Source organism: Pleurodeles waltl, chromosome 10, assembly GCF_031143425.1.
Source record: "Pleurodeles waltl isolate 20211129_DDA chromosome 10, aPleWal1.hap1.20221129, whole genome shotgun sequence".
Taxonomy (NCBI): Eukaryota; Metazoa; Chordata; class Amphibia; order Caudata; family Salamandridae; genus Pleurodeles; species Pleurodeles waltl.
Window position 1 is genome coordinate 896550873 of NC_090449.1, and position 25262 is coordinate 896576134.

The 25262-nt window shown below is 38.6% G+C and overlaps 1 protein-coding gene across 1 annotated transcript in view; it reads left to right on the forward strand.

The window, feature by feature from the left end:
• LOC138260831 (ranaspumin-like) overlaps positions 1 to 7337 on the forward strand; it is a 48607-nt gene extending 41270 nt beyond the window's left edge. Inside the window, exons 8-11 of the mRNA XM_069209256.1 lie at positions 1716 to 1748; positions 2024 to 2053; positions 3545 to 3616; positions 7143 to 7337. Of these exons, the coding sequence (XP_069065357.1) occupies positions 1716 to 1748; positions 2024 to 2053; positions 3545 to 3610 (129 nt within the window). The 3' untranslated portion in view covers positions 3611 to 3616; positions 7143 to 7337. The remainder of the gene's footprint in view (positions 1 to 1715; positions 1749 to 2023; positions 2054 to 3544; positions 3617 to 7142) is intronic.
• The last annotated feature ends 17925 nt before the right edge of the window (positions 7338 to 25262 follow it).

Sequence of the window (25262 nt, forward strand, 5' to 3'; positions counted from 1 at the left end):
CACTTTCTTCCCAGTCATAACCAACCATGAGGAATAGTGCATATAAATATTTGCGGCGAGATTCAAGAGCCACAGAAACCTACGTGGCTTGCAGGAGGACAGAATTCAAGAGACATTGTCATAAGTCAAGAGTCCCCTCCGCAAGCTCTCAACATGGCAAAGACAGCACAGTCAGCACCTATTTAGCATAACACTGGTCTGCGTGAGGTCACTCCACAATGAACCGTCCCAACGGATAAAACATGAAACACAGTAAATATCAGAAAACGTCAGCACTTTAGAAACATAGAAACAAATAAAACATCCTAAATGTCCATGCCTATATAAATCGAGAAACATTTATAAAACATACAATGAACCATTTAAAAGGATTAAATGAATTCTGTGATGAAATGACTGCACCTTGAACATAATACTAATAAAACATAACATATAGATAGAAAATATTAATTAAGTAATCACTCAATCCATTTACCATTCACACCCCACTCATAGTACTTAACTGCAGGAGCAGCAGCAAAAAAGAAAACTGAGGATTGGGGGGTTCTCTGGCTTTGTTATATTGGAATTCTAAGTTCTATATTCTCTGAAGGAGCTGCTGTGAGTGGTGGCAATAGAGAAATATGCATAATGTTAGCCTCCGGGTCTTGCCATAAAATTGTCATTCAAATATTGCTTCTGTCCACCACAGACTAACGCTTGGGGTAAGAGATCAGCCCAATTGAGTAACTGGCTTTACTTTATGCAAGCGATGACAATTTACTTGTGAACCATGGGCATATCTGCCATACAAATAGCACCTTTCAGTTCTAGGGCCAGTTGGAAAATGTGTACTTTCCTTTCTAAAATATTTTTTCTTTTAAAATATTTACTTCTTTTATTTATTTTTTTGATGACCTGGAAGCTCCACAGACATTCCTAACAGGCTCTCACTGCCTCTTTCAGTGCACACACCCATTTACTACTTCTGGATGTGAGCATCAAAGCACATACCTTTCCGCTATTTCTTGAAAGTAAAGTATTTAAAAATTAAAGTCAGAAATCTTTGAATGTTTTTTTCCATATAGTACAGTAAAAACCATTCCAAGAAGTGTTCCCCTAAGAGCAGATGCAACAAACATTTTATACGATTCCACGATGGCCAATGCCGTGCTTCCAATGCATCGGACATCTTCAAACAATAAAGTAATAATAAAGTAATGACATGGAACAAGTATCTGAACAGGACTTCTCCATGATGCTTAACAATAAAAAGTGGCCTGCGTGAAATTAATGTTAATGTTAATGTGACATATTCAAAGCATCTTGAACATACTCTGTAGTACGCTGCAGTAAGTCCATCTAGCATGTAACAAACATGTATAGCTGTTTTAATCAATCACTTTCCATTTAAGTGAATGGTCTCCTGGACTTTCTCTCACAATTATATGAGTGTCTTTCCATTAATGATGTTATTTATACAGTGGTTTTAACATTTCCACAGCAAAGCTCAAAACCAAAGTTTTAAAACATTCCATTACTCATAGAAAGCCTACATAATGTATTTCTGCTATAGATGTTTTTCCATCTTAGTGATGTCTAGTTGAGCCATATATAGGGGGGAGTTTAGAATTATTCATATTTGATGTGTTCATCAGAATTCGAATGCTGTGTGGTTACCTTAATCATGACAATTTGCATTTCTAACTATATTGTAACTGCATTTTCCTCTCCAGGGTGATCTTTTGTTAAAGGTTGGAGAGCTTCTGGTAAGGCCAAGTGAACTGTAATTTTGGTACATGCACAATATCTTGGATAATATGTATTCTGTACAAGTGAAGAATTTGCAAAGTTACCTCCTGAATACAATGTACAACAAAAATATCAGAGTTGCTTTTTTTTTCCAAAGCAAGACGTCATATGATTCTGTAAGACATAATTGTACAAATACAGTTGCATTACATAAACAATACATGTGATCATTGGATGCTACAGAACATTTTTCTTCTTTTCAGTACAGTCACAATGTAATTGTTTTTTTTAGACCAACCTCACTGACGAGCTAAATCTCGGGGTAAGTCATTTAACTTGTTTCTCATGTTGCATGGTTACCTCAAATAAAAATAAAATACAGGCTTTCATTGTAATCAAAATATCAGCTCATTTACTTATAATGAGCTTTCCAGACTGACAACAGTCTGGAAAGATAGGGGTGACACACACAGTGGGTCCTCTGACTTGAGACAGTGCTAAAGACATCTCATTGCCTCTCTCCCTCTGTCATCTTGCATTCTCCAGTCTCATCTTCCCTCCATCACAGTTTCTATATCTCTCCCCCATGAACCTCCCCTTCCTCTAGTGTTTAATACTTTCTCACTCAGTGTGCTCGTTCTCTACAGTCTCATCTTCCCAGCTAGACAAACTTTATCTGGCCTTTATTTCAATTCTCAAATATCTTTACAAGGTAGAAGTGATATTTAAGTAACTGAATGTCTTATTTTTATGAAGTAACTAGCCTCAAATATAAAATTATATTACCCATGTTTACCTTTTGTGCTATCAATCTAAATAGTAGGTCACCTTTTTGATGTTAAACTAAAATCTATAGGATTTGTACATATTTTCCTTAAATAATAACATTGATTATCATAATGAAGATGAGGATGATGCTATAATTATTCATATTTTCTGACTTCATATTTAATGATTGACTTTCTCCTTGTCAACACGATGGACCCAGTATTTTAGAGACTATTGTGAAACATTCTTAAGCAAGACATATTTCCTTGCTGCAGAAAGTCCTATAACTCTTTTAAGCTTATAAAAAACTTTATAAACCCTTGTTCCTTCTTCTAAAACGTGATATTCTAAAGAGGTCTTCATGGGATCTGAATCTGACTGTGTTGCTAAGGTTATATTTACACTTTAATGGTGAGGAAGTGCCTCAGGTAGTAGAACACTCTAATGATGAGTGTATATACAACAATACTTGATTAATGACCAACTTCTCCGATGACAGATCTCTAACTCTTCTCCATACAGATTGTAAGTGTTGTTTGAAGGCAGTGGACAAGTGTTGTATTTGATGAGGAGTACAACACTATCCACCATCAATTCTATCATCTCTACAATGAGGTACTCGCTCTGTAAATAATTAGTCAGATTCTCACACTAACATAGCCAGGATTAGTAACACTCAATACAAAAACAATTCAAACCCCAGCAGCACTGAATCATTCTTTCATTTTTTCAAGCTCATTACTATTGAGCTGGATACTTACCAAATCTAATATTCAAACACATTAAGACATTTCACAATGGAGGTGTCTTTATCATCATTATTATACTGAATTTCACCTCTATTTGAGTAGTCAGTCACACACACTACACCATAGTATTCAACTAAAACACACAGCTGGATCTCAGCTTTCACATTGTGAATTATTATGAATGAGAACCAGGATGATTTCACCCTCAGCTGGTTGATAATGTTTTGTTTTCATGTATTGCATTTTGCTGAAAAATACTTCTCTTTAATAATAAGGCATTTTCTTTTCAATACAAGGGCATCACTGGTGGCCTTCTCGGTAGTGGTGGCATTCTCAGTGGCGGTGGCCTTCTTGGCAAATGAATCAAGGTAACGCCAACCTCTGGTTTCTATACATTCATCCTTCATGATGATGTCAACCCTGCAACGCACCTCTTACCACAGGGGCTGTCACAGTTCAACTCCTTTGTGTGATGAACAGGTGGTACAAAAAAAGGCATCAGCTTAAGCCATGGACCTAATATAAATGCAAATCTTCAGGAAATACTGTACTTTTCTTCAGTAATTCCAAAGACAATAATAGGAATGTCTTCACATCACCACCTTCAAATAAGGAGACTCAGAGACTAAAAACAAATACAAGGGTTTTAAAAAGAGGGTCTCTAGTTGGCAGAGGTATGCACCCTGTCTGCGTAGGGAACACAATCCTAGTCTGGGTAAGTCACAACACAACCTAAATTATCCTGTGCTTACCCTCCGATAGCTTGGAACAGAGCAGGCATGCTTAACTTAGAAGGCATTGTGTGAAGTATTTGTGGAATAACTCATTCAGTAACACAGTGAAAACACCTCAAAAAGTACTCCAAACAATAGATAATATTTATCTAAATAAAATAAGACCAGAACGACAATAATTCAATATGCATAAGTCAAGATATCACTTTCTGAAGGTTTAGATGAGCCTCAGTTCTTAAGAATCAGTGGGTGTATCCTTTTAACACAAAGTACCTGGAATGCATCTAAAACTATGACGCGGAGGGCTACAGAGGAGGAGATGTGTCGGAAAGTTAATAGATGCGTTGGTTCTTCCGGCACTGTGAAGGTGATGCGTCATTTCTATTCACGCAGCGAGATAATGCGCCGATTTCTGGGAGGTCAGCCTGGTAATTTAATTGTATATATCACCTTACCAAAGTGAATAGTAATAGTACTTCCATTAGTGGTAGGCTCACAAGGAGTGATACTAGGGAGATCACTTTGGTCCTGATGAGGAGTTTAGGGGTAAACTCTGAAACATGTAGACCACTAAGGAGGACAGGTACATAATATACCCACTCTCTTAACACCCGTTTTTAATCATACCGCCCCTGTGAGACATATTAAATTAATGGTATCATCCAGAGGGTAGTATTTTTGACTTACCAAGGACCCACCACTCCTATCTTTTTCTAGCATTTCACATCGTTCATACCAACAGTGCTCCCACGTATTCTGTCGCTCGCAGCATGCCTCGTTCTGCAGCAGAATGGGAGGAAACCCAATGATGAAGCATGCCACCAAGGGTAACTCTGGTGGGTCAGGTTTTTTCTAACAAAAAAACTTTTTTTCTATGGAAATTTACCCTTCTGGGTTGGGTCTCTAAATATGTTTAATGTCAGTTTTAGGCCTAGTCAGTGGTAGAACATGCCATTTCTACTGTGTCAGAATTTTCGCCATTAACTATTATGCACCCTACCTTGTGAGCAGCAAGGTTTGCTCAGGAGTAATTTGTTTAATATTTGATATCAGGTTTTCCTAACCTGTCAAAATGGTTATTTATTTCACAGACTAGACTCCCCTACTCTACTCCAGTTGCTTCCAGATTTCTAGAAAAGCTTTACATATTTGTCAATCAAGATATGGACAGATAACCAGTGCTTCTTTGAAAATAATTGGGCATGGGCATTTGTACAATTTAAGGGTGATTATAAACACATTTTGAAAAGCTCCTCTTTTTCAACACTTGACAAACAGAATTACATAAAATAATATTGTTTTTACATTTTCTATATATACTTCAGAATACATTGTCTGGGATGTTTACTTGAGCCCAACCACAATTCTCTGTACTCTGTGGGGTAGAGGTCCATATAGGATCTCCTTTGTGATGCTGAGTAGAAGAACGTAAGATTACGGCAGGGCCTTACCAGTTAGGCACGCTTAGTAGTGTGCATCCAAGTTGATGGTAGTGAACAATAGTCATTCTCAACACAACATGAACCCTCTCTCTTGTTCAACTGACACTCATTAGGTGACAACGGATAATTAAATGCCATATATGGTAAAAAGATGGTGGTCCATAATCACTGCCCACACACCAGTGGTTTGGATTGGGAAATGGAAATGGTCAAATTAGAATGAACAATATTCCAACTAGTAACTAGTTCAGCCTATTCAACCTTAAAGACATGGAAGCATGTGGGAAGTGGGACATGTATAGGATCTCCAAACTCAAAGATGTTTGTGCTAGTCATCTATGATTTTATTTAATCAACTATGCAATTTATTAGTGCTACTCAAGTCCCCAGCAATTAGGTAACTGCAGCTAGGACATGCTTTGAGAAAGTGTACTCATTGAAATAGCAACATCCCAAATACGTTCTTAACGCAAATATGGTGTTGGCTGACAACAAAGGAAATGTCCTAGATATACAAACTGCTAGTTCATAACTCACCCCACAAAATAAGTCTCCTGAGGACTCAGTGACAGAAAGGCCTGACCAATTTAAATATGCAAAGGGGAGTGGCACAATTTTACCCAAGTGATGTAGCAATCGAACGTGGACTCAGACAGGTGCAACAGAAAATTGTTCATAGGGATTTACTGCACACTCACACAGATATGTTTGGGAAGACAAATGATGATCTATGCTCTAAGGTTAGGTGAGCATTTTTTTGTCAAAATTTGGTAGTACTATAGGAGTAAGGTGTTTTGTGGTAAAGTGAAAAAAACACCTTCCAATCAAACCCCACAAAAATATATTCAACTGTTGTGTGATAGGACCGTTGGTTGCATATTGAGGCATTGTCAAGATAACAACTAGAATTGAATTAAAATGTTTTGATAAAACATGGCTGCTACGGAACAAATACAATTGATTAGCATATAGAGGTGTTACTGATGTTTGGGTGAACTCTCACCGCTGTAATTGGAATTAATGTGAGAGATGCTTTATCACTGTTGCATTTGATACTGTATGCTGTTCTCTGATTGCCTACATTGATAGGACTTAATGTAACTTATTGGTATATGCCTGACCTTATATTGAATACTTACTTGATCATTATTGTATTCATAACAACAGAAACCAATAACAATAAAAAATCATTCCTAGGTACTAGGTAATGTACAAGGTATATCAGACAGGTTCAAGCAAATAGATTATACTAAAAAACTGTCAACTACTTAACTTTACTACAAGCACCTATATCTGATGGCTGTTTAGACCTTCACTACCTGTCATTTCGATGACTGGAAATGGTAAGCAATTCTCTAGTAAAGTGAGAGCCTAATAGGATTGTTCATAAGAATGGCCTAAGGATGAACTATTTAACTCAGCATCATACTAACTCAGATGATTCCTTGATTAACTACTCAATTCTTTATCATAAACATAGATCCTTCATTTATTGTAACCTGGTTAAATTCCAAAACTCCAACTCATTTAGCAACACAACCACATGCATGCAGTTTGTACAATTATACAAACTATAAAGCAGTTACTTTAATACATGAGTGAAGGTTTGTGAACTCTCATCATCAGCCTCAGTTCAACTTCATTTTCACTCAGTAACTGAACTATCTTCACTATCCTCAGTGAACTGCTCAGTATTTATGGTTGTTTTCTCTTTCCAGGGAGCACAGTCTCTGGTCTGTGCACCAGCAGAAGGATTCTGATGATGGCTGCCTGATCCTTCTCTCTTCTACATTTCTATTCAAGAGATTGCCTTCTATTCAAGTGCACATCATGCATATTGTTCACTTTGAATTTTGTATTATCCTGCTGTGTTTTGTGCCAATACTTCAATAAAGTAGCAAAAGCATACTAAATACTGTCTCATCCAAGTTACTGTGCCCCCTCTACAAAGGTTACAATGTTCATTAATTAGGTCAGAAGAATACTGTCTTAAGTAGAAAAGAGTTTTGGAGTGCATTGGTAACACTTCTATTTACAGCACATATAAAATGAATGTGTGGTATGAAGATCTACAGGAAAAACAATTTTTATTACATTATTATTTTTATTGCTGATAGCTGTAGGCTGTAATATTCTGACTCACTTCAAACCTTCCCTTAATGAGTTGCTTTGGCCGTAAGATGACATCTTTATCATAGGATTGGAGATCCTTCTTGGCAAGTATGACACTTTTAATTTCAGTAGGTAAATGCCAAATCTGTTAATTGTGTGTGTATTTTTGCAAGTACATCACACATAAGGCCTGATGTCCGATACTCTTTTGCTGTCTGAAGACATGGAACCCACAAACTCATAGGCTCTGTGAGCAGAAAACAAAAGTATGGAAGGTATCTTAGAGCTCGTTCATTCAGTTTTGCTTCTCATTTTGAATTATAAAGAGGTGGGGATACAAAAGAATACCAATCCTCCTTTGGAATCCCAGTGAAATGTATCAATAGTTTCTAACAGGGAGGAAGCAACAGTAGGGGAAGTAGGTAGTGGTTGGGATGACTACAGCCTGCTCCCCCTAAAGTGTTCCCAAATGGGAAACAGTTTTTTTTAAATCAATACATGTCATTTTAGTAGACAAATGTCACATTAAAAATGTTTCATATGTTAAAGAAGTCTCTTGCAGGCCACCATCCCTACATTCACATGGCTTTACAGGTGGCTGAAATTGTGATCTTCCTGGTTAATATGGTGTTTGCAATGTGACTTCTTTGTTCATTGGTCACTTGTCAAATTGCTTTGCAGTTCACAAACCAGCTGGCTTACAATTTGGACATCCTGGTTCGCAAATAGGGATTAGCACATTAGGCACGTAGGGACAAACAAAGAAGCATCTCTGGCAGTGATTTCTTTTGACAGCGAAGCAAAATCGAATATTAGGTCCAATGTTAAACAAGTCATTCAGAAATACTTGGGAGGACCCACCTTAAAAAAGCATAAATGGACTGATGGGTTTTGAGGACTGCCTCAATTATACTAAACCAACAGACAACATGTACCTAGGAAATGGGTGCCATCCACTGAGTAGCTGGATCCTTTTTCTATGAAAACGGAGATAAGAGAAATTTTAAAACCCTAAAGATAGGAAACAAAACAATGCGTATTAGTAACTTAGCGAACTATTTTGTTTCTCACACAGACTGTAAGAAAACTAGGAAGGCATTTAAAGTTGAAATAAAATACCTTTGACACTACCCTGGGAAAATATTAGATAAGGCACAAATGGAATCTTCAGAAGAGCTTAAATTGCAATAACAATACACAAGAACCTTACATATAGTTCCATGAACTGTCACACTTTAAAGGAAGGAATGATTGATGCCTTCTGACATTAAAACACATCCCTGTGTTGTACTTTAATTTCCTTTACCTATTTCTTTCTCTCTTTGTCTTTCTTGCACTCTCTCTTTCTTTCTCTCTTTCTCTCACATGTGCTCTTCTAAACCTCACAAATATGTTCTCTATATCATAGAGAGTGAATATGTTGTGGCAATTTGACATCAAAGGACCAGATTCATTAGATCTAGATGTGGGGCCACTCATGACAAAATTCAATCCGGATAACAGTAGAGCACAAAACAACAACTGTACGTCTGAGTAGGAGAAAATGGCTTTGAAGCAGCAACTATCATCGTACATGTCTAAACAACTGTCAGCATCCACTGTTCAAATGTTTTGTTGGGATAGTTAGATAAAGCTATGAAATATGAGGTTGTAGCCATTAAGATGACCTATATGTACTGAGGGGTGTAGGCCCTGGCCCTACTTTCCTCAACAGAGGTGTAGCACAGCTAATGTGACTCATGGTGATGAACTAAAACCTAATCACCAGTAATACAATGACAAACAATTGAGACACTTATTAGAGCATTGTCACTAAGATACTTAGATCATACTTTACATCAATCTATCAAGTCAATTCCTGCACATATTTATCTCAGGTTTTGACTAGTCTGCAGCCACAAGTGGGGGACAAACCTAGTACCATTTCAGAGCAATATACTTTTGTAATAGCTGTAGGCTCCACCAAGTAGGTATCACTCACTTTCTTACTTAATCATAGCACTGCCCACATTTATTTATGTATTTAGACATTATAGGGGTCATTACAAATGTGGTGGTCAGACCGCCAGGGAACTGCCAGCACCACAAGGATCTTGGATCCCGGCAGTCTGGAGGTGGCAGAGATCCAAAACCTCTAGGGCAGCGCTGCCCTGGGGATTATGACCTCGTTCTCTGCCAGCCTTTCCATGGCAGTAACACCGCCATGAAAAGGCTGATGGGGAGCAGGTACAGGGGCCCCCCTGCCAAGCACCATTGCAGTGTTCACTGTCTGCTGTATAGACAGTTAACATAGTGAGGGTACTGCTGCACCTGGCTTGGTACAGTATTGCCGCTGGCTTGATCATGAGCCAGTGACAATGCTGTTGTCTGTGCCCCACTAGGCCAGTGGGTGGATACGTAGGTTTCTGCCCTCCGACCTAGCAGGAATCTCTTAATGACTACGACGGAGAGGTCACCGCGTAGGTGGCAGCCACTCCGTTGGGAGTTTGGTGGACTGGCTTTTCTGTCCGTCAAACTCGTAATGACCCCCATATGTTAATGATATATGAGTAATTAATTTGAATATTTATATCACAACTTAATAACTGACTCCTCATCTAAGTAAGCCTAGCTAATTAAAGTAGAAATATATTAATTTACTATTGTAGGGAGAGATTGCAATTAACTACTAAGTCCAAATTGTGGGTAAAGAGGACATTGCTTATAATGGCCACACACTAGAAAGGCATATGAATAATCTTCATTTGTCGTAATGTTTGTCTGCTGAAATTGGCCATCGAAGTAGAAAGGGATTTGGCACCCCACATTGGTCAGCTATCATTGAATATGATCTGGATATTACTCAAAACTGGTTTTGTATGAAGAATATGAACACGTAGAGCTCACCTTCCATTGATGATATACCACATTCTTCTGAATCAACATGGCACAAGGTTTCTTGTTGAAATCCTCTGATGCTGTAAGTGATGCAGAACACTGAGAAATGTGAATTTGACAAGCATGAGCTTAGGTTTGTTTGCCATTTCCTTTCCTAGCAAGGAATACAGGTGGAGCCATGAGACACGTGGAAATACCTCTTCATCAGTAGATGAGTTAGACCTCAGATCATTTCTGGGTATGGCAAGCTATTTTTCTCACCACATGAACTCTGTTCACACCCTAAACAAGACATAGCATTCAACAGGTCATGCAAATGTTAACTGGCATCAGAAGACCTGAGATGGTCTTCTCGCAGGCTATGTATTAAAATTTGACTCTCATCTTTGCACAGAACTCATAGAAAATGTCAGTGCAGTGGGTTTAGTTACCAACGTTTTTCAACGCATGCCCAGTGAGGAGTGAGTAAGGAAAGTGATGTTGTATCCGGTCAGTTAAAATGTTTATTCGTGGTCATCCCCATTAAACAATCACATAATACATAATTTGTACATTTTTATATAAAATTAAAGTACTATTGATGTTACACAATTCCCTATTAACTGCTGCTTTGTTTAAACAATCAGAGGCAGACAACTGGTGATGCTTCCACAGACGCACATCTCTGCATTCAGGTTGAGAAATTATATCGAATTTTTTTATCTTTCTAGCATATGCTAGAATAATGAAATCCATTATGAACTAATAAATACTACTAAACAAATAGAATGTAATTGATAAAACGGTTATGCTGTGACATAGACATAAGAAATTTGGGCAAGCCAACAACAATGGTTTCACTAGAATCTCAAAATTCTAAAGCAGGTGCATATTGTAGCACCTCAATCTGACTTCATAGAGGGACAACTGATTTTCTGCTCTAGATTTTAAACTGTACAGAAAAACAATACATGTTCTACAGCCCCAATTATATTTCTTCACACTAGATTTTAATCGATGATAGAGTCTTCTGTAGGCTCTTTGCTATGAAATCCATTTAAGGAAAGAATTCCATCCCTAAATTTAGCATATAGCTATTTAGCCAAGGGTGGGTGGTGGTACAAAGTCCAGGTATTGTGGATTTAAACTCTGAGAATGTAAAAGTAAAACTTCCTGACTAGGAGAAACACAGCACAAACCGGTCCCCAAAACATGAAGCCAATATTTATATTTTATGAGATCATTTGCTATCTGTGTAGCTTCCATTGGGGTTGTATATAAGGCTGGCAGACCTAAAATGCTTATCCGTGCTTTGACAAATTTCTACCCAGGAACTTTGTAAGTGGAATTCACAGCAATGACCTCCTCTAATGCCATTCCATAAGAAAAAATAATTCTGTGTACCAGATTCACCTCCAGTAGAGCTGAGGTCTCCCATATCCATCTGAAGAGGTATGAGGTACTCTGGTCAAATCAACCATAGACCTGAGAAATGTTTTTTCTATTTTTACCAGATTATGCACCTTAGAGTGCCCCCTGAGCTCTACATCATATAAGGTCTACCCCCAATGCTTGTACATCCTATAGCTGTAGTAGAACTGAGACTGATTTTGCTAGGGTAATTTTAGGAGGTCTTACAGTCCGCCATCTATGTTGTTGCAATATAGGCATGATCTCGCTAATCCAAGACATTGTATCACTAACTCTTTCGAACTATACCCCTTCATGTTTAAGTTTGAGGGTGTCCCAAGATTTTCTTCTGTGTGTGGAAGACCATGAATTTGGTCTTAGCTGTGTTCACTTCAAACCCTCAATGCCTGCAGAAGTCTTTATATCAATGTAAAAAGACCTGTAAAACCAATACTTGGAGATCAATAGTGTATCATCTGCAAATAGGAATGCACGAGTATTATGAAGGGTACAATTTTGTCAGAGAAACCTATCTCCTTTAAAACTAGCCAAAATGTTTCTTGCTGTATCAGGTCAAAAGCAAACCTAAGGCGTCCTTTGCCATGTACCACAGTTTTACAGTATAACAGCATAAATCTAAACATTTGATCAAACATGTTTTTTTCTAAAACCAGTTCGTAGGTCTGACAGGATGCCATACTCGTCTGTCCAGTCTCATAGTTTATCTAGTATTTGTCTACAAAAAGACTTTGGAGACTATTTATAAACCTGGGAAGTCAATATTTGCCTGGACTGTTCCTCTGTCCCTTTTCATAATTAGAATAATCTCTGCACCTAGACCATGTGGTAGGAAGTTTAGTACTATTTAATGTTCTATTAGACAATGTGTTCACCTAAGTGCTTCATATTTATATGTCTGAAGGAAAGAAATATCCTGGTATCTTATCAAGACCAGGTGCCAATGCCTTTGATTGCTTGTAGGGTATCTGCTAGGGTTATTTCCAAAGGTTTTCTTTGTTTAGAGACATAAGATCAACTTGAGTCATTTGTCACTACCTGGGTGATCATTTGAAAGATATAGACTAGTAAAATGGTCAAGGCTCTTTCAGTCACTATGTGCTACTTAGTGCAAAGATAGCTTGTTTTTGTGTCCTTGGCTGCATTTACCCTATTATTATGATCCAATTCCCTTTTTGCTGTCATCAAAGTGTTTTCATTTAGATAACTTGCATTTATGAAACAGTCACCATTTGTTATCCAAATTGCAGCCGTCTTATATATCATCATATCCAGATCTGCATTCCTTACCTTTCTAAGAGATTATTTTAGAAAAGGTAGTATTCTACTTCATCTCACTACTGTATAAGAAAAGTTCCGTAAGGAGAAGAAGATTTCTTCATGAACCTTAATAACCATATCATGACCAGACTGTTTTTGCCACAATTTGTCTAGGCCCTCCTTTTGTACATCCTAGATATTGTTTCTGGATAAAGGCCCCCCAATTGATTTCTAATCTGTTATTTGAGATACAGAGTGCCCTTTCTAGCATTATAGTGTCTGAGATTTTCCTGTGCAGAAGAGTGCCTTTAATAGTCAGACTAAGGACATTCTGGTCGCTATCATGTGGCTCGATAATAGCCATATCATTATGGCCAGCAAAAGGTAGTCTAACTCACTAGTATGGCTAGATCTATTATAAGTATGTTTTCCAACAGTGTCAGAGCAGCTTTGACTATTGAAAGGCCTAAGTCCCTACAAAAGTGTTAGGGCATTTAGCTGAATGGCAGGTGGTGACCATTGTTTATTAAAAGGGATTTGTAGTTCGGGAATCCTCCTCTGCAGTGTTTGAGAAGTCTCCAGTTTCCAGTGGATTATAAGCTTTATTGAAATCTCCGGCTACAATCAGTAAGTCCTAGCGTTAATATTATCAGCGCGTGTTTCTTGCTGACTGATTGTTACAAAGCTTTTGTTACCCCTAGCCGAGCGACTATATAAACTAGAAATGTAGTATATTTGGACATCACATGTATTGGTACTGATGCCCAGGATGTCATATGAATCAAAGTCTGAAGATCTGATTAATTCTAGCAATGCAACGCTAGCTAATATATTTTGGTCCCAATAAGACGCATCCCTTAAAAAGGGTGTTTCTGCTATAGTTCCTAAATGCAGAGCGAAAAATCACTTTGAGATACCAGGAAAATGCATAAATCAAATTTGTCAATAAAATGAGATCATTCAGCGTTAGACAGATCCAATTGTAATCCTGCTAAATTCCAAGATAATATCTACCCTTGGTGTAATTCACTAGAAAAAAAATCAAGCAGTTCAGCTACATAACTAGAACCTAACTTATTACATTCTGGACCTAGATCAACAATCAAATAGATATTATCTTCAGCACTACAGCTAATTGTAGAAACTTTACTTGTGCTTCTAGGCACCACTTTATCTGTCATTTTCAATTGATGTCCTACATTTTCCATGGCTTCTCCAGCAAGTCAATCGACATCCTTAAAAACAGAGTCCTAACTTAATGAATATTTTTCTGTAGAGCCACAGACGTTTGTCAAGGGGAGCACATACTGCTCCAAGGGTGGATAACTTTACTTAAATTGGCGGGCGGTGTCCATTACAGGGAGCGTGAAAGGTCTAGGACACCAGATCATCAATTGTTTCTCATCTGTTGACAACAAATCAATGTAATGGTACTCACCTTGTAAAATATGTTGATTTCTTTTCAAAATATTAAACCACACCTCCGAGTGACAGTGACCAACATTCCTTTTGCTAGCTTAGGGACATTAATCATGCGCAATGGTCTACTGCTGGCACCACCATTCTTTTGATAAAGTCAGTTATAAATGCATGGGTTTTCCCTTGGTACTTTTGCACCCCTCCGCACTCCCTCCTGTAGGGAAGTACCATCTTTCTTGGCATGTTACCCCCATTTGTACCTGTATTTCAGTATATTTTTTGCCTGTCTCACTGGGATCCTGCTAGTCAGGATCCCAATGTGCATAGTTTATGGCCTAATGCGTGTGTCTGTATAGTGCGTAACTGTATCACTAAGGCTCTGCTAATCCGAAACTCAGTGCTTATGCTCTCTCTGCTTTTAAATGTGTCAGTGTAGGCTAGTGACTTCATCTACCAATTTCAATTGGCACACTGGACCCCCTTATAAGTCCCTAGCATATGGTACCTTTATACCCAGGGCATTGGGGTTCCAGGAGATCCTCATGGGCTGCAGCATTTCTTTTGCCACCCATAAGGAGCTCAGTCAAACCCTTTCACAGGACTGCCACTGCATCCTGTGTGAAATAACACACACGTTATTTCACAACCATTTTCACTGCACTAATGTAACTTATAAGTCACCTATATGTCTAACCGTCACTTGATGAAGGTTAGGTGCAAAGTTATTAAGTGTGAGGGCACCCTTGCACTAGCAAAGGTACTCCCACATAGTTCAGGGCCATTTCCCGGGACTTTGTGAGTGCGGGAAGCCATTACACGCGTGCACTACATATAGGTCAATACCTATATGTAGCTTCACAATGGTAACGCCGAGTATGGGCATGTAAGGTGTCTAAGATCATGGAATTGTCCCACAATTCCAAATCCGGTATCGGGGAGCCAATTCCATGCATCCTGGGAGTTCCACTATGGACCCCCAGTACTGCCATTCCAGCTGAGGCTTGCACTGCAGCTACAGCTGCTGCCACCTCACAGACAGGGTTCTGCCCTCCTAGGGTCTGAGCAGCTCAGTCCCTGGAAGGCAGAACAAAGCATTTCCTTTGGGAGCAGGGTGTTACACCCTCTCCCTTTGGAAATAGGTGTTACAGGCTGGGGAGGGGTAGCCTCCCCCAGCCTCTGGAAATGCTTTGAAGGGCACAGATGGTACCCTCCTTGCATAAGCCTGTCTACACTGGTTCAGGGACCCCTTGTCCCCTGCTCTGGTGTGAAGCTGGACAAAGGAAAGGGGAGGGACAACTCCCCTGTCCATCACCACCCTAGGTGTGGTGCCCAGAGCTCCTCCAGTGTGTCCCAGACTTCAATCATCTTGCTTTGCAAGGTGTGGGGGCACTCTAGTGGGCTCTGAGTGGTCAGTAGCCAATCCCCCTCTCAGGGCTATTTAGGGTCTCTCCTGTGGGTTCTCCAAAGATTCTACTTTCCAGCAGGAATCCTCTGCAACTACTACTTCAACCTCGGATTGACTGCAGACTGCTCCAGGAACCGCTGTAACAGCAATAAAGTATCCACAAGGGATACTTTTCTTCTTCAACTTCAGCTCCAGGCAGCAACTGCAACAGTTTCCATGGTGTGCATGCTCTGAGGATTCCCTGTCTTAACCCTGCACCAGAAGGACCGAAGAAATCTCCGGTGGGGTGACGGAGTCACTCCCCTACTTCCACAGGCACCTTCTAAGTCGACGACTGGTTCTCTTGGACTCCTCTCACAGTGACGAGCATTCTCCTTGGAACACAGTGGGTAGACCCCATCGCCACAGACTGTCCTGAGGTCCTGCTGACGTAATTTGGAGGCGGTAAGACCTTGCCTTCCCTGTGAACGACAGTACCCCATGCACTGTGTCTTCTTCTCCTCCTGAGGCCTCTGTGCACTATTTGCAAACTTCCTTCATGCACAGCCTGGTCCAGGTCCCCAGCACTCTATCCTGTGACACTCAACTTGCTGAGTTGACCTCAGGCGGCATGGGACCCTTCTTTGCAGTGCTGCACCACCTGCGTTTTGTACCTCCTTTGTCCCCGTGTCCTGGGACTCCTGTGGTCTCCGCTGTCTGGTGTCCTAAGGGCTCTCTAATGTGCTGAGAGCCTCCTCTTCCTCCTCACAGAGTTGAGGCCTCCAAGGTCCCTCCTGGGTCCAGCAAGCGCCATTTTGACGCAGGAACCCGGTGGTATCTTCCTAGGGTGCATTTCTGCAGTCTTTATCGAACCGGGGACTCTTCTTTTGTACCCTCTTCTGGGTTCAAAGGGGCTCCTGCCCTTCCTGGAACTTCTTTCGACTTCTGGACTTGGTCCCCTTCTTTTGCAGGTCTTCAGGTCCAGGAATCCAGCAGTTGTTGTTTGCAGACTTGGTTGGTTATTGCAATAATTCCAATCACGAGGGATAGTGTGTCCTAAGGAAACTTGCAGTATTTTACTCCTGCTTTTTGGGCTCTGGGGTGGGGTAATTTAATTACCTTTACTGTCTTCTTACTCTCCCAGTGAGTCTGCACACACTACACTTTTCTAGGGGGGAATTCGTGGTTCGCATTCCATTTTATTAGTATATGGGTTGTGTTGCCCCTAGACATATTTTCTCCCTTTGCATTCTATAGCATTTCCTATTCTTTGCACTATCTTATGTCTAATTACTTACCTTATTTTTGGTATCTAGTGTATATATTGTGTATAATACTTACCGCCAGAAGGAGTATTGCCTCTAAGGTATTTGTGGTACTGTGTCACCCAAATAAACTACCTTTATTTCTGGTAACACTGAGTATTGTCTTCACTTGTGTATCAGTACTGTGTAACTATAATAGTATTGCATGAGCTTTGCATGTCTCCTAGTTCAGCCTAAGCTGCTCTGCTACAGCTACCTCTATCAGCCTAAACTGCTAGAACCCTACTACTTCAATAATAGGGGATAACTGGACCTGGTATAAGTTGTAAGTACCCAAGGTACCCACTACAAACTGGACGAGGTTCCTACACCTCCCCCCCACACACACACAAACATACACAGGTTAGATTATACCATTTTCAGGGGCATACATTATACGAGAAGCAGGGAGCATGAGAGGGGCCTAGGGGCAGTGTAAAAGAAGAGGAATGCGGATTGAGTTCTAACTGAAAAACACAATATTTTGTTAAATAACCAATGTGTTCGAGGACTTTCAAAACAGAGAGGAAGGCATGTGTGCGTTTTTGTCTGTGTGTATGTACAAATTTGTGGTGAACTTCGACAAACATCTCACTATACCCAACTGAAAGCACTTGTACCCAACTATTCAGAAAATACATTTATTAGGGAGGTGTAACAACCCAAATGCCCTCCTGATCATTTGTAGCTATTTCTATTATTCCGCATGGAGTCTTCTTGGCCCGGTCTTGCTATTGTCTTCATGGGGGTGTTTTGCCTCGGGTTGGCTGATTCCGTACGTCAACATACCTTTATTGCATCTCTCCCACAAACTCCTACCTTGATTGTTTTTGGTCATCTGAAAATTCCATTTGTTATCCGGAGCTTAATGAAGGGAGAGAGAGCCTACTCTAACCCCATCGCCTGCTTCCATGCAGTAGGTTTTTCACAATTATACTTTACAATCAAGCTCTACTAGTGATTTACAATCTCTCCAAAGCCGAAATGCCGCCACCAATAAAAGGAAGGAAATATTACTGTAAGAGTATGGTTTCAATTGTTTTTACAAATTGTGATGGGACATATTCATGCTGATTGCATACTCTGATACTCCTTGCATCTGAAAACCTTACATTCTTGATTATCAGAGGAATACCTTAATATTGTGGCACAACTGGGGATCCCAGCAAAAATATTGACAGCAAAAGGTATAGTACAGACAACAAAAGATCACACATTCCAGAAGGTATGCCAAGTAACGAGTTAAAGAGACAAAGATGTGCCATTGAAGTCAAATTATCAAGTGTTCAGTCAAAAGAACTGAAATCTTTCAGATTACTACTGTTATCAATATTTGATGGGGTCAGTCTTACTATGGATGACATTGGCAGCAAGTCATTTTCATTTAGCACAGAAGAGTGATTGCTACTCAATCTATCAATCAGAGAATTTGTAAAGCGCACTACCTACCCGTGAGGGTATCAAGGCACTAAAAAACAAAAACAAAATAAAGACATGCTTGATTTGCCACAGGTCTAGCAAGCACCAGTATCCAAAGCCACTGAAAATGTCCCTACGTTCATGTACTGCTTACATGTCTCTGGCAACTGACTCCCATGGACCTCTCCACTCAGAAAATTACTTTCTTGTAATTTCTTTGATCCTTCTAGTGCTATTTCCAGGTTATTTCTTTCACAAACATTGTTTCTCCTATCATCTTAAACTCCCTACTCTACAATAACAAATCTGAGGAATAATTACCAACATTCCAGTCACCCTTCTCTCAATTGGCACGCTGAGAAGAAAGAGATATTACAACAACAGCAATGTGTTTCTCTAGAAAGTATTACTAGCTAGAAAAAAGTGATGACGAACAGTGGTGGACATAACTCATGTCGTTTTTCTGTGGCATAACTGCTGAATAAAGTACTGCAAAGACTATGGAAGATTACTCAGAATTATGTAAGGAGCATAACCCAGCATTTAGAGCTATTGTTAGTGCAAAATGCATTGTTGCATCCAAAATTGACTCAGGGATACATTTTGCACCAAGAAAATAGAGCTAAATGCAACAAAACATGAACAGCGGCAGCCCGAGGTTGCTGGTGATCTATTTCTGCACTCTTGTGTTAGGCAATTATGCCCCAATTTACCCTGAATGACAAGAACGGATGTAATCATGTCAGAGTAATGCAAAATCACCCAAATTACTCAATACTCTGACATAATTAAAAATCGTCCAGGCATCAAGACGACTTTTAGAATGCAGACGCCAAAAATGTAACCCTATACTTCGCTCTACATCCCCTGGTCTCTATCTATTTTATCACCACTTCAACAACAATACCCCACAACCTACCCTGACAACACAGCCATATCCAGACACTGTCACTCATATTGTGTTCTATCCCACCCGCCATACTAACCTTCCACTTAATTCTACAACTAAAATGATCATATCTAAAACTTGATCCCTGTTTCAAATATATACTCCAATATCCAAGCCTCTAAACCAGTACCTACCATTTTAATTGTTTACATGAAAGAATCCATATTTTCCGCCTTAAGCCTGCTTGCAAATTAATTGTCCCTGTCATAGAACGTGAATCTTCTTCCCACATCTCAAGAGAGTGAAAAAATAGATTAGACCTTTGCTCCTGCTATTGACCACGATTCTAGACTATTTTGCTTCCTAGCATTCACCCCTACCTCTTAGTTGTCATTTTTTCTTAAGGATGGGCAATGACTCTGAGGCAAAGCTTCCCATCATCCAAGGAAACACGCAGCCACCTGGTTAGGATATGGAGGAAAGCCTGCATCCCAGGAAAAAGAGGGAATAGACAAAACATGTCAAGTACCATGTTTAAGTCTGGTGATGCAGCTTCTCGGGAAAGAATAGGCAGGCAGTAACAAAGAATGACTCACACAGAACTCTTGATTAGGACAAAATCACACATTATACTAAAAGAGTGTATAAACATACACAATTTATGCTCATTGGTGAATTACCGAAGAAAATGGTAAACCTATGGCGAAAACTTCAATAAGGGTGAAGGAGGCTAGATGATGTAGAATGAATGCCACATGTAAATAGTGGCAGGACTGGAGATTTTAGCCAAAACAATCTAAACATCTAAAATCTGAAACAAAAGTATAAGTAAACGCAATATCAAGAATAAACTAAAACATAAGAGACATGACCAAGCAATGAAAACACAAATTTCATTAACAAAAATATTGCTACCCATCATTTAAAACAAATTTTGAAAAAATAGCTGCTTCTTTCTTACTCTAAACAATATGTATATATATATATATATATATATATATATATGTATCTAGATACAGATATATATATATATTAATGTATATATATATATATATAACTGCAAAGTGCTCACTACCGGGCTCCTAAAGGCCTGAGAGGGGTGGTGCGTCATAAACCGGCAGAGCACTCCGGTTGAAAAATATAAACAATACAAAAAGCTTCCACAGAAGGACGCACACTCAGGAATTCACAAAAAAGTATATAGATTATTTATTAGCACAACGCGTTTCGGCTGTCAAGCAGCCTTGATCACGTGTATAGTTCCACCAATGTACACCTAGTTTAAATACCCACCAGATACAAACATAGAAATAGTACTACATATTGTATTGTCTTTCAAAAAGTAAGAATAAAATGGGAATAAATCGATAGAAAAATTACCAAATACAGCTCATTCAGAATAAATAAATAACTAAGTTGATACTTTTCAATATATTAAATATTAAAAAACACATTATTTCCATAAATGACAAGTTAAGGAATTATAAGATCATAAACACCCAATTAGACATGCTGAAATTTCTTGACTGGCTATTAATCAATACCCATATAGATATATAAATATAAATATAAAATACATGATTATAAAATACATGGTTATAAAACTTTAATGCACCTTATACTTATTCGTTTAGATGAATTCAATATTCTTTTTAACAAGTATAAATATCTAAAAAAATGCAAAAACAATTTTTTTTACCATACCCAATTGTATATAAATATATAAATATTTAAATATAAGTAGAAACCAGTCTTTCAATTTTAGATTTTAAATTGTAAGTTTTAAATTTCATTTCTCCCACTTAAGACATTAGAATTCACTTAGTCAATATATTTTTTCTGAAATCCATATTCAACTATCCCTATATTTCTCCCTGATATGACTAAAGACCTATTTCCCCTCCGGATCTATACAACACCAATATGTCCTACACAATTTCTAAGTATCCGGTATCCTTGACACCCCGTGAGTCAACAACAACTGTGTATTCCGGAATCCGGAATCCATCCGGACTCCTCCATTCTGAAAAAATAATAAAATGACAATGACAAATAGACCTATTAAGCAGTTTCTAACATGTAGTACTCCTTTTACTGTTTATGTACTGGAATGTCCGTGTCACCTGTGGTATGTGGGAAGTACAAAACATGCAGTGAAAAAATGCATTCTTGAACATATGCGGGCTATTACATCAAGAGACCCCCACTATCCGGTAGCCAGACATTTCCAGGATTATCATAATTCTGATGCCACTGTATTATCTTATTTTGGCATCGAACATGTACCTTCGCATCATAGAGGAGGCAATAGAGAGTTGACTTTACGTATAAAAGAATCCAAAGATATTGTGGATTTAGAAACTAATACGCCTGAAGGATTGAATATGAGTGAGGAGCTTAATACCCACTTATTTTGATGATTATTCTCAGGATTACAGTATGGGGTAGGGGATTTTAGTCATTAATAGTTAACAATACTGTCTTATCTTATTGAATAGTGGGTTTCTGTAGAGATTGTGTGTTTTTAATATATTTATTTCATTTTATTATTTTTTCAGAATGGAGGAGTCCGGATGGATTCCGGATTCCGGAATACACAGTTGTTGTTGACTCACGGGGTGTCAAGGATACCGGATACTTAGAAATTGTGTAGGAAATGTTGGTGTTGTATAGATCCGGAGGGGAAGTAGGTCTTTAGTCATCTCAGGGAGAAATATAGTGATAGTTGAATATGGATTTCAGAAAAAATATATTGACTAAGTGAATTCTAATGTCTCAAGTGGGAGAAATGAAATTTAAAACGTACAATTTAAAATCTAAAATTGAAAGACTGGTTACTACTTATATTTAAATATTTATATATTTATATACAATTGGGTACGGTGAAAAAAAAATGTTTTTGCATTTTTTTAGATATTTATACTTGTTAAAAAGAATATTGAATTCATCTAAACGAATAAGTATAAGGTACATTAAAGTTTTATAACCATGTATTTTATAATCATGTATTTTATATTTATATTTATATATCCATATGGGTATTGATTAATAGCCAGTCAAGAAATTTCAGCTGGTCTAATTGGGTGTTTATGATCTTATAATTCCTTAACTTGTCATTTATGGAAATAATGTGTTTTTTTATATTTAATATATGGAAAAGTATCAACTTAGTTATTTACTTATTCTGAATGAGCTGTATTTGGTAATTTTTCTATAGATTTATTCCCATTTTATTCTTATTTTTTGAAAGACAATACAATATGTAGTCCTATTTCTATGTTTGTATCTGGTGGGTATTTAAATAGGTATACATTGGTGGAACTATACACGTGATCAAGGCTGCTTGACAGCCGAAACGCGTTGTGCTAATAAATACTCTATATACTTTTTTGTGAATTCCTGAGTGTGCGTCCTTCTGTGGAAGCTTTTTGTATTGTTTATATATATATATATCGGGAAGTAATATGACTCGGGATTATTGAAATGCATGTTACCAATAAGGATGGATGCAAACACTTTGCAATATTTTAAATTGTATGTTCATCTAATTAATTATTGCTAGAAAGTCACCACAGGCTCTCTCTTTCGTGCAAGTACCAAAATGTATACCATGTTAATAGAATCCAGTTTGGTCCTTTCTTGTTGTTGTTCACTATGATGCAGAGGACGAAATGTGAAAAGGAAGAGGCAATATGGAGCCACTATCATGATCAATGTTCCAGAGGGACCGAAATGCGTAGATGCAGAATGACTAAATAAATAAAGATTTTTTGCAGACCTCTGGTGTACTGCGAAGTAACACGCATACACATTGAAAACAATAATCTTGCCTTACGCGTTTCGGGCTACCAAGCCCTTGATCACAGGCTAGTTGAAAGGCATTGTGACCACCATGGCGGAGTACTGATTTTATCTGCCATTTGCCTTTATTGCCCTCCGGTGATCCTCCCAGATGAGTTTATTTTACAGCATGATGGGATCAGTAGTTCTGTTGTGTGGATTATACCCCTCCATTGGGGACCCTGTGCCAAACAATGTCCAGTCACAATGTCACATGTTGGATTCTTTTAAAACTTTTCTTGCCCAATCTAATGTTCCATTATTTAGTCGTTTTCATTTCAGCACCAAATCGGACCCACATATGATAGTTACCGTAGTGGTGCAATCTTCACGGCTGGATTACCGTTTTATATTCATATATATATATATATATATATATATATATATATATATATATATATATATATATATGTATATATATATATATATATTTTTTTAAAATATATTCACAGAAAAAAAAACTTTACAGAGACACTATAGTTAGGAAATAGAATTCAAAACACCAAATAAATTCACTTAAAAAACGAAGGTTACAGAGGTGTTATAGTTAGACTCATAATTTAAATGTACAAAACCATAGAGATTCAGCTGTTAGAGTTATTTCAAGTAACTATAACTCTTGCTCTAAGGTAACTATGACTCACCACGCACCGTTTTCTCATCAATAATGGTACTACTTATGTCACAGTGATATTATCACGGATGTTATAAAAGATGTCATGAGTGCAGCAATATCTGGGGTAACTAGCACTGCATGGCAAGGGACCCGAGTCATAGTTACCTTAGAGCACAAGTTATAGTTACTTGAAAGAACACTTGAAATAGTTACCTTAGAGAACAAGTTATAGTCATTTGAAATAACTCTAACTATAACAGCCTTCTCTGAGCATCTCAGGTGGTAGCAGGAGCCAGCCCTAGTGGGTAGCAGTGCCTAGGGCCATATATGGCTCCAGGAGGGGGGCTGTGCGGTCCCAATTCTTTGCTTAGTACAGGCTAGCCCCACGGAGTTGGCCCCCTCCTTCATTTTAACTAACTTATTGGGCCTGGAGAGGTAGTGGTCCCCAGGGTCTGGGGGTCTACATGGCCCCCCTTTTTATAATTCAATGTAGCCCCAGGGACTTGTAGTCCCCAGGGCACCCCTATACTTTTTCTTTATGTAGCCCCAGAAAGGTAGTGGTCCCCATAGTCCGGGGGTCCACATGGCCCTGTGCATATTTATGAATAAAGTCTTGGGGAAGTGGTTATACCAGGGGCCCTGGGAGGGGGGCTGCTCAACCCCTGAATATTTATCAAAAGTAACCCCGGGGAGGTGGTGGCCCCTGTGGCTTTTTGGAGCCTTATGTTGTGGGCCCCGTGAGCCCCTTCCTAATTTTTTATAAGGGAGTATGCCCTCAGGGATGTGGTCCATCCTCAGGAAAAAGAAAAAACAATCACCAGCCCTAAAAATGTCACTGGAATTCTAGTTAAAGATGTCCTACAGGACTTAAGAGAAGCAAGCACAAGGTCGCAACAACCCACAGGAACTATACTAAATAAGATAATTCTTCATATTTCTGAAGAAGTAGCTGAGCAACTCCCTGACTTAGAAAGCCTAAAAAGGCCAATAATTAGAACAAAAAGAATCACTAAAGAAACACCAAAAGTCCCCAAAACATATGAAAACACACACATGCCTCAACTATTAAAACAAACACATAACCAATATTTACTACTTCATGGCAATACAAATAATAACAAAACAGTCATTCTCTGTGCACCTAACAATAATGTAAGTATGCTAACATAATGTAACAAATAGATGATGGATGGCATATTTAAATCATGCTGTGAGAAAGTAGCCTCTTTCTAGCATGGTTACCCCCATTTGTGGCCTGTTTGTGAGTGTTTAATAGTGTGTTTTTACTGTCTCACTGGGATCTTGCTAGCC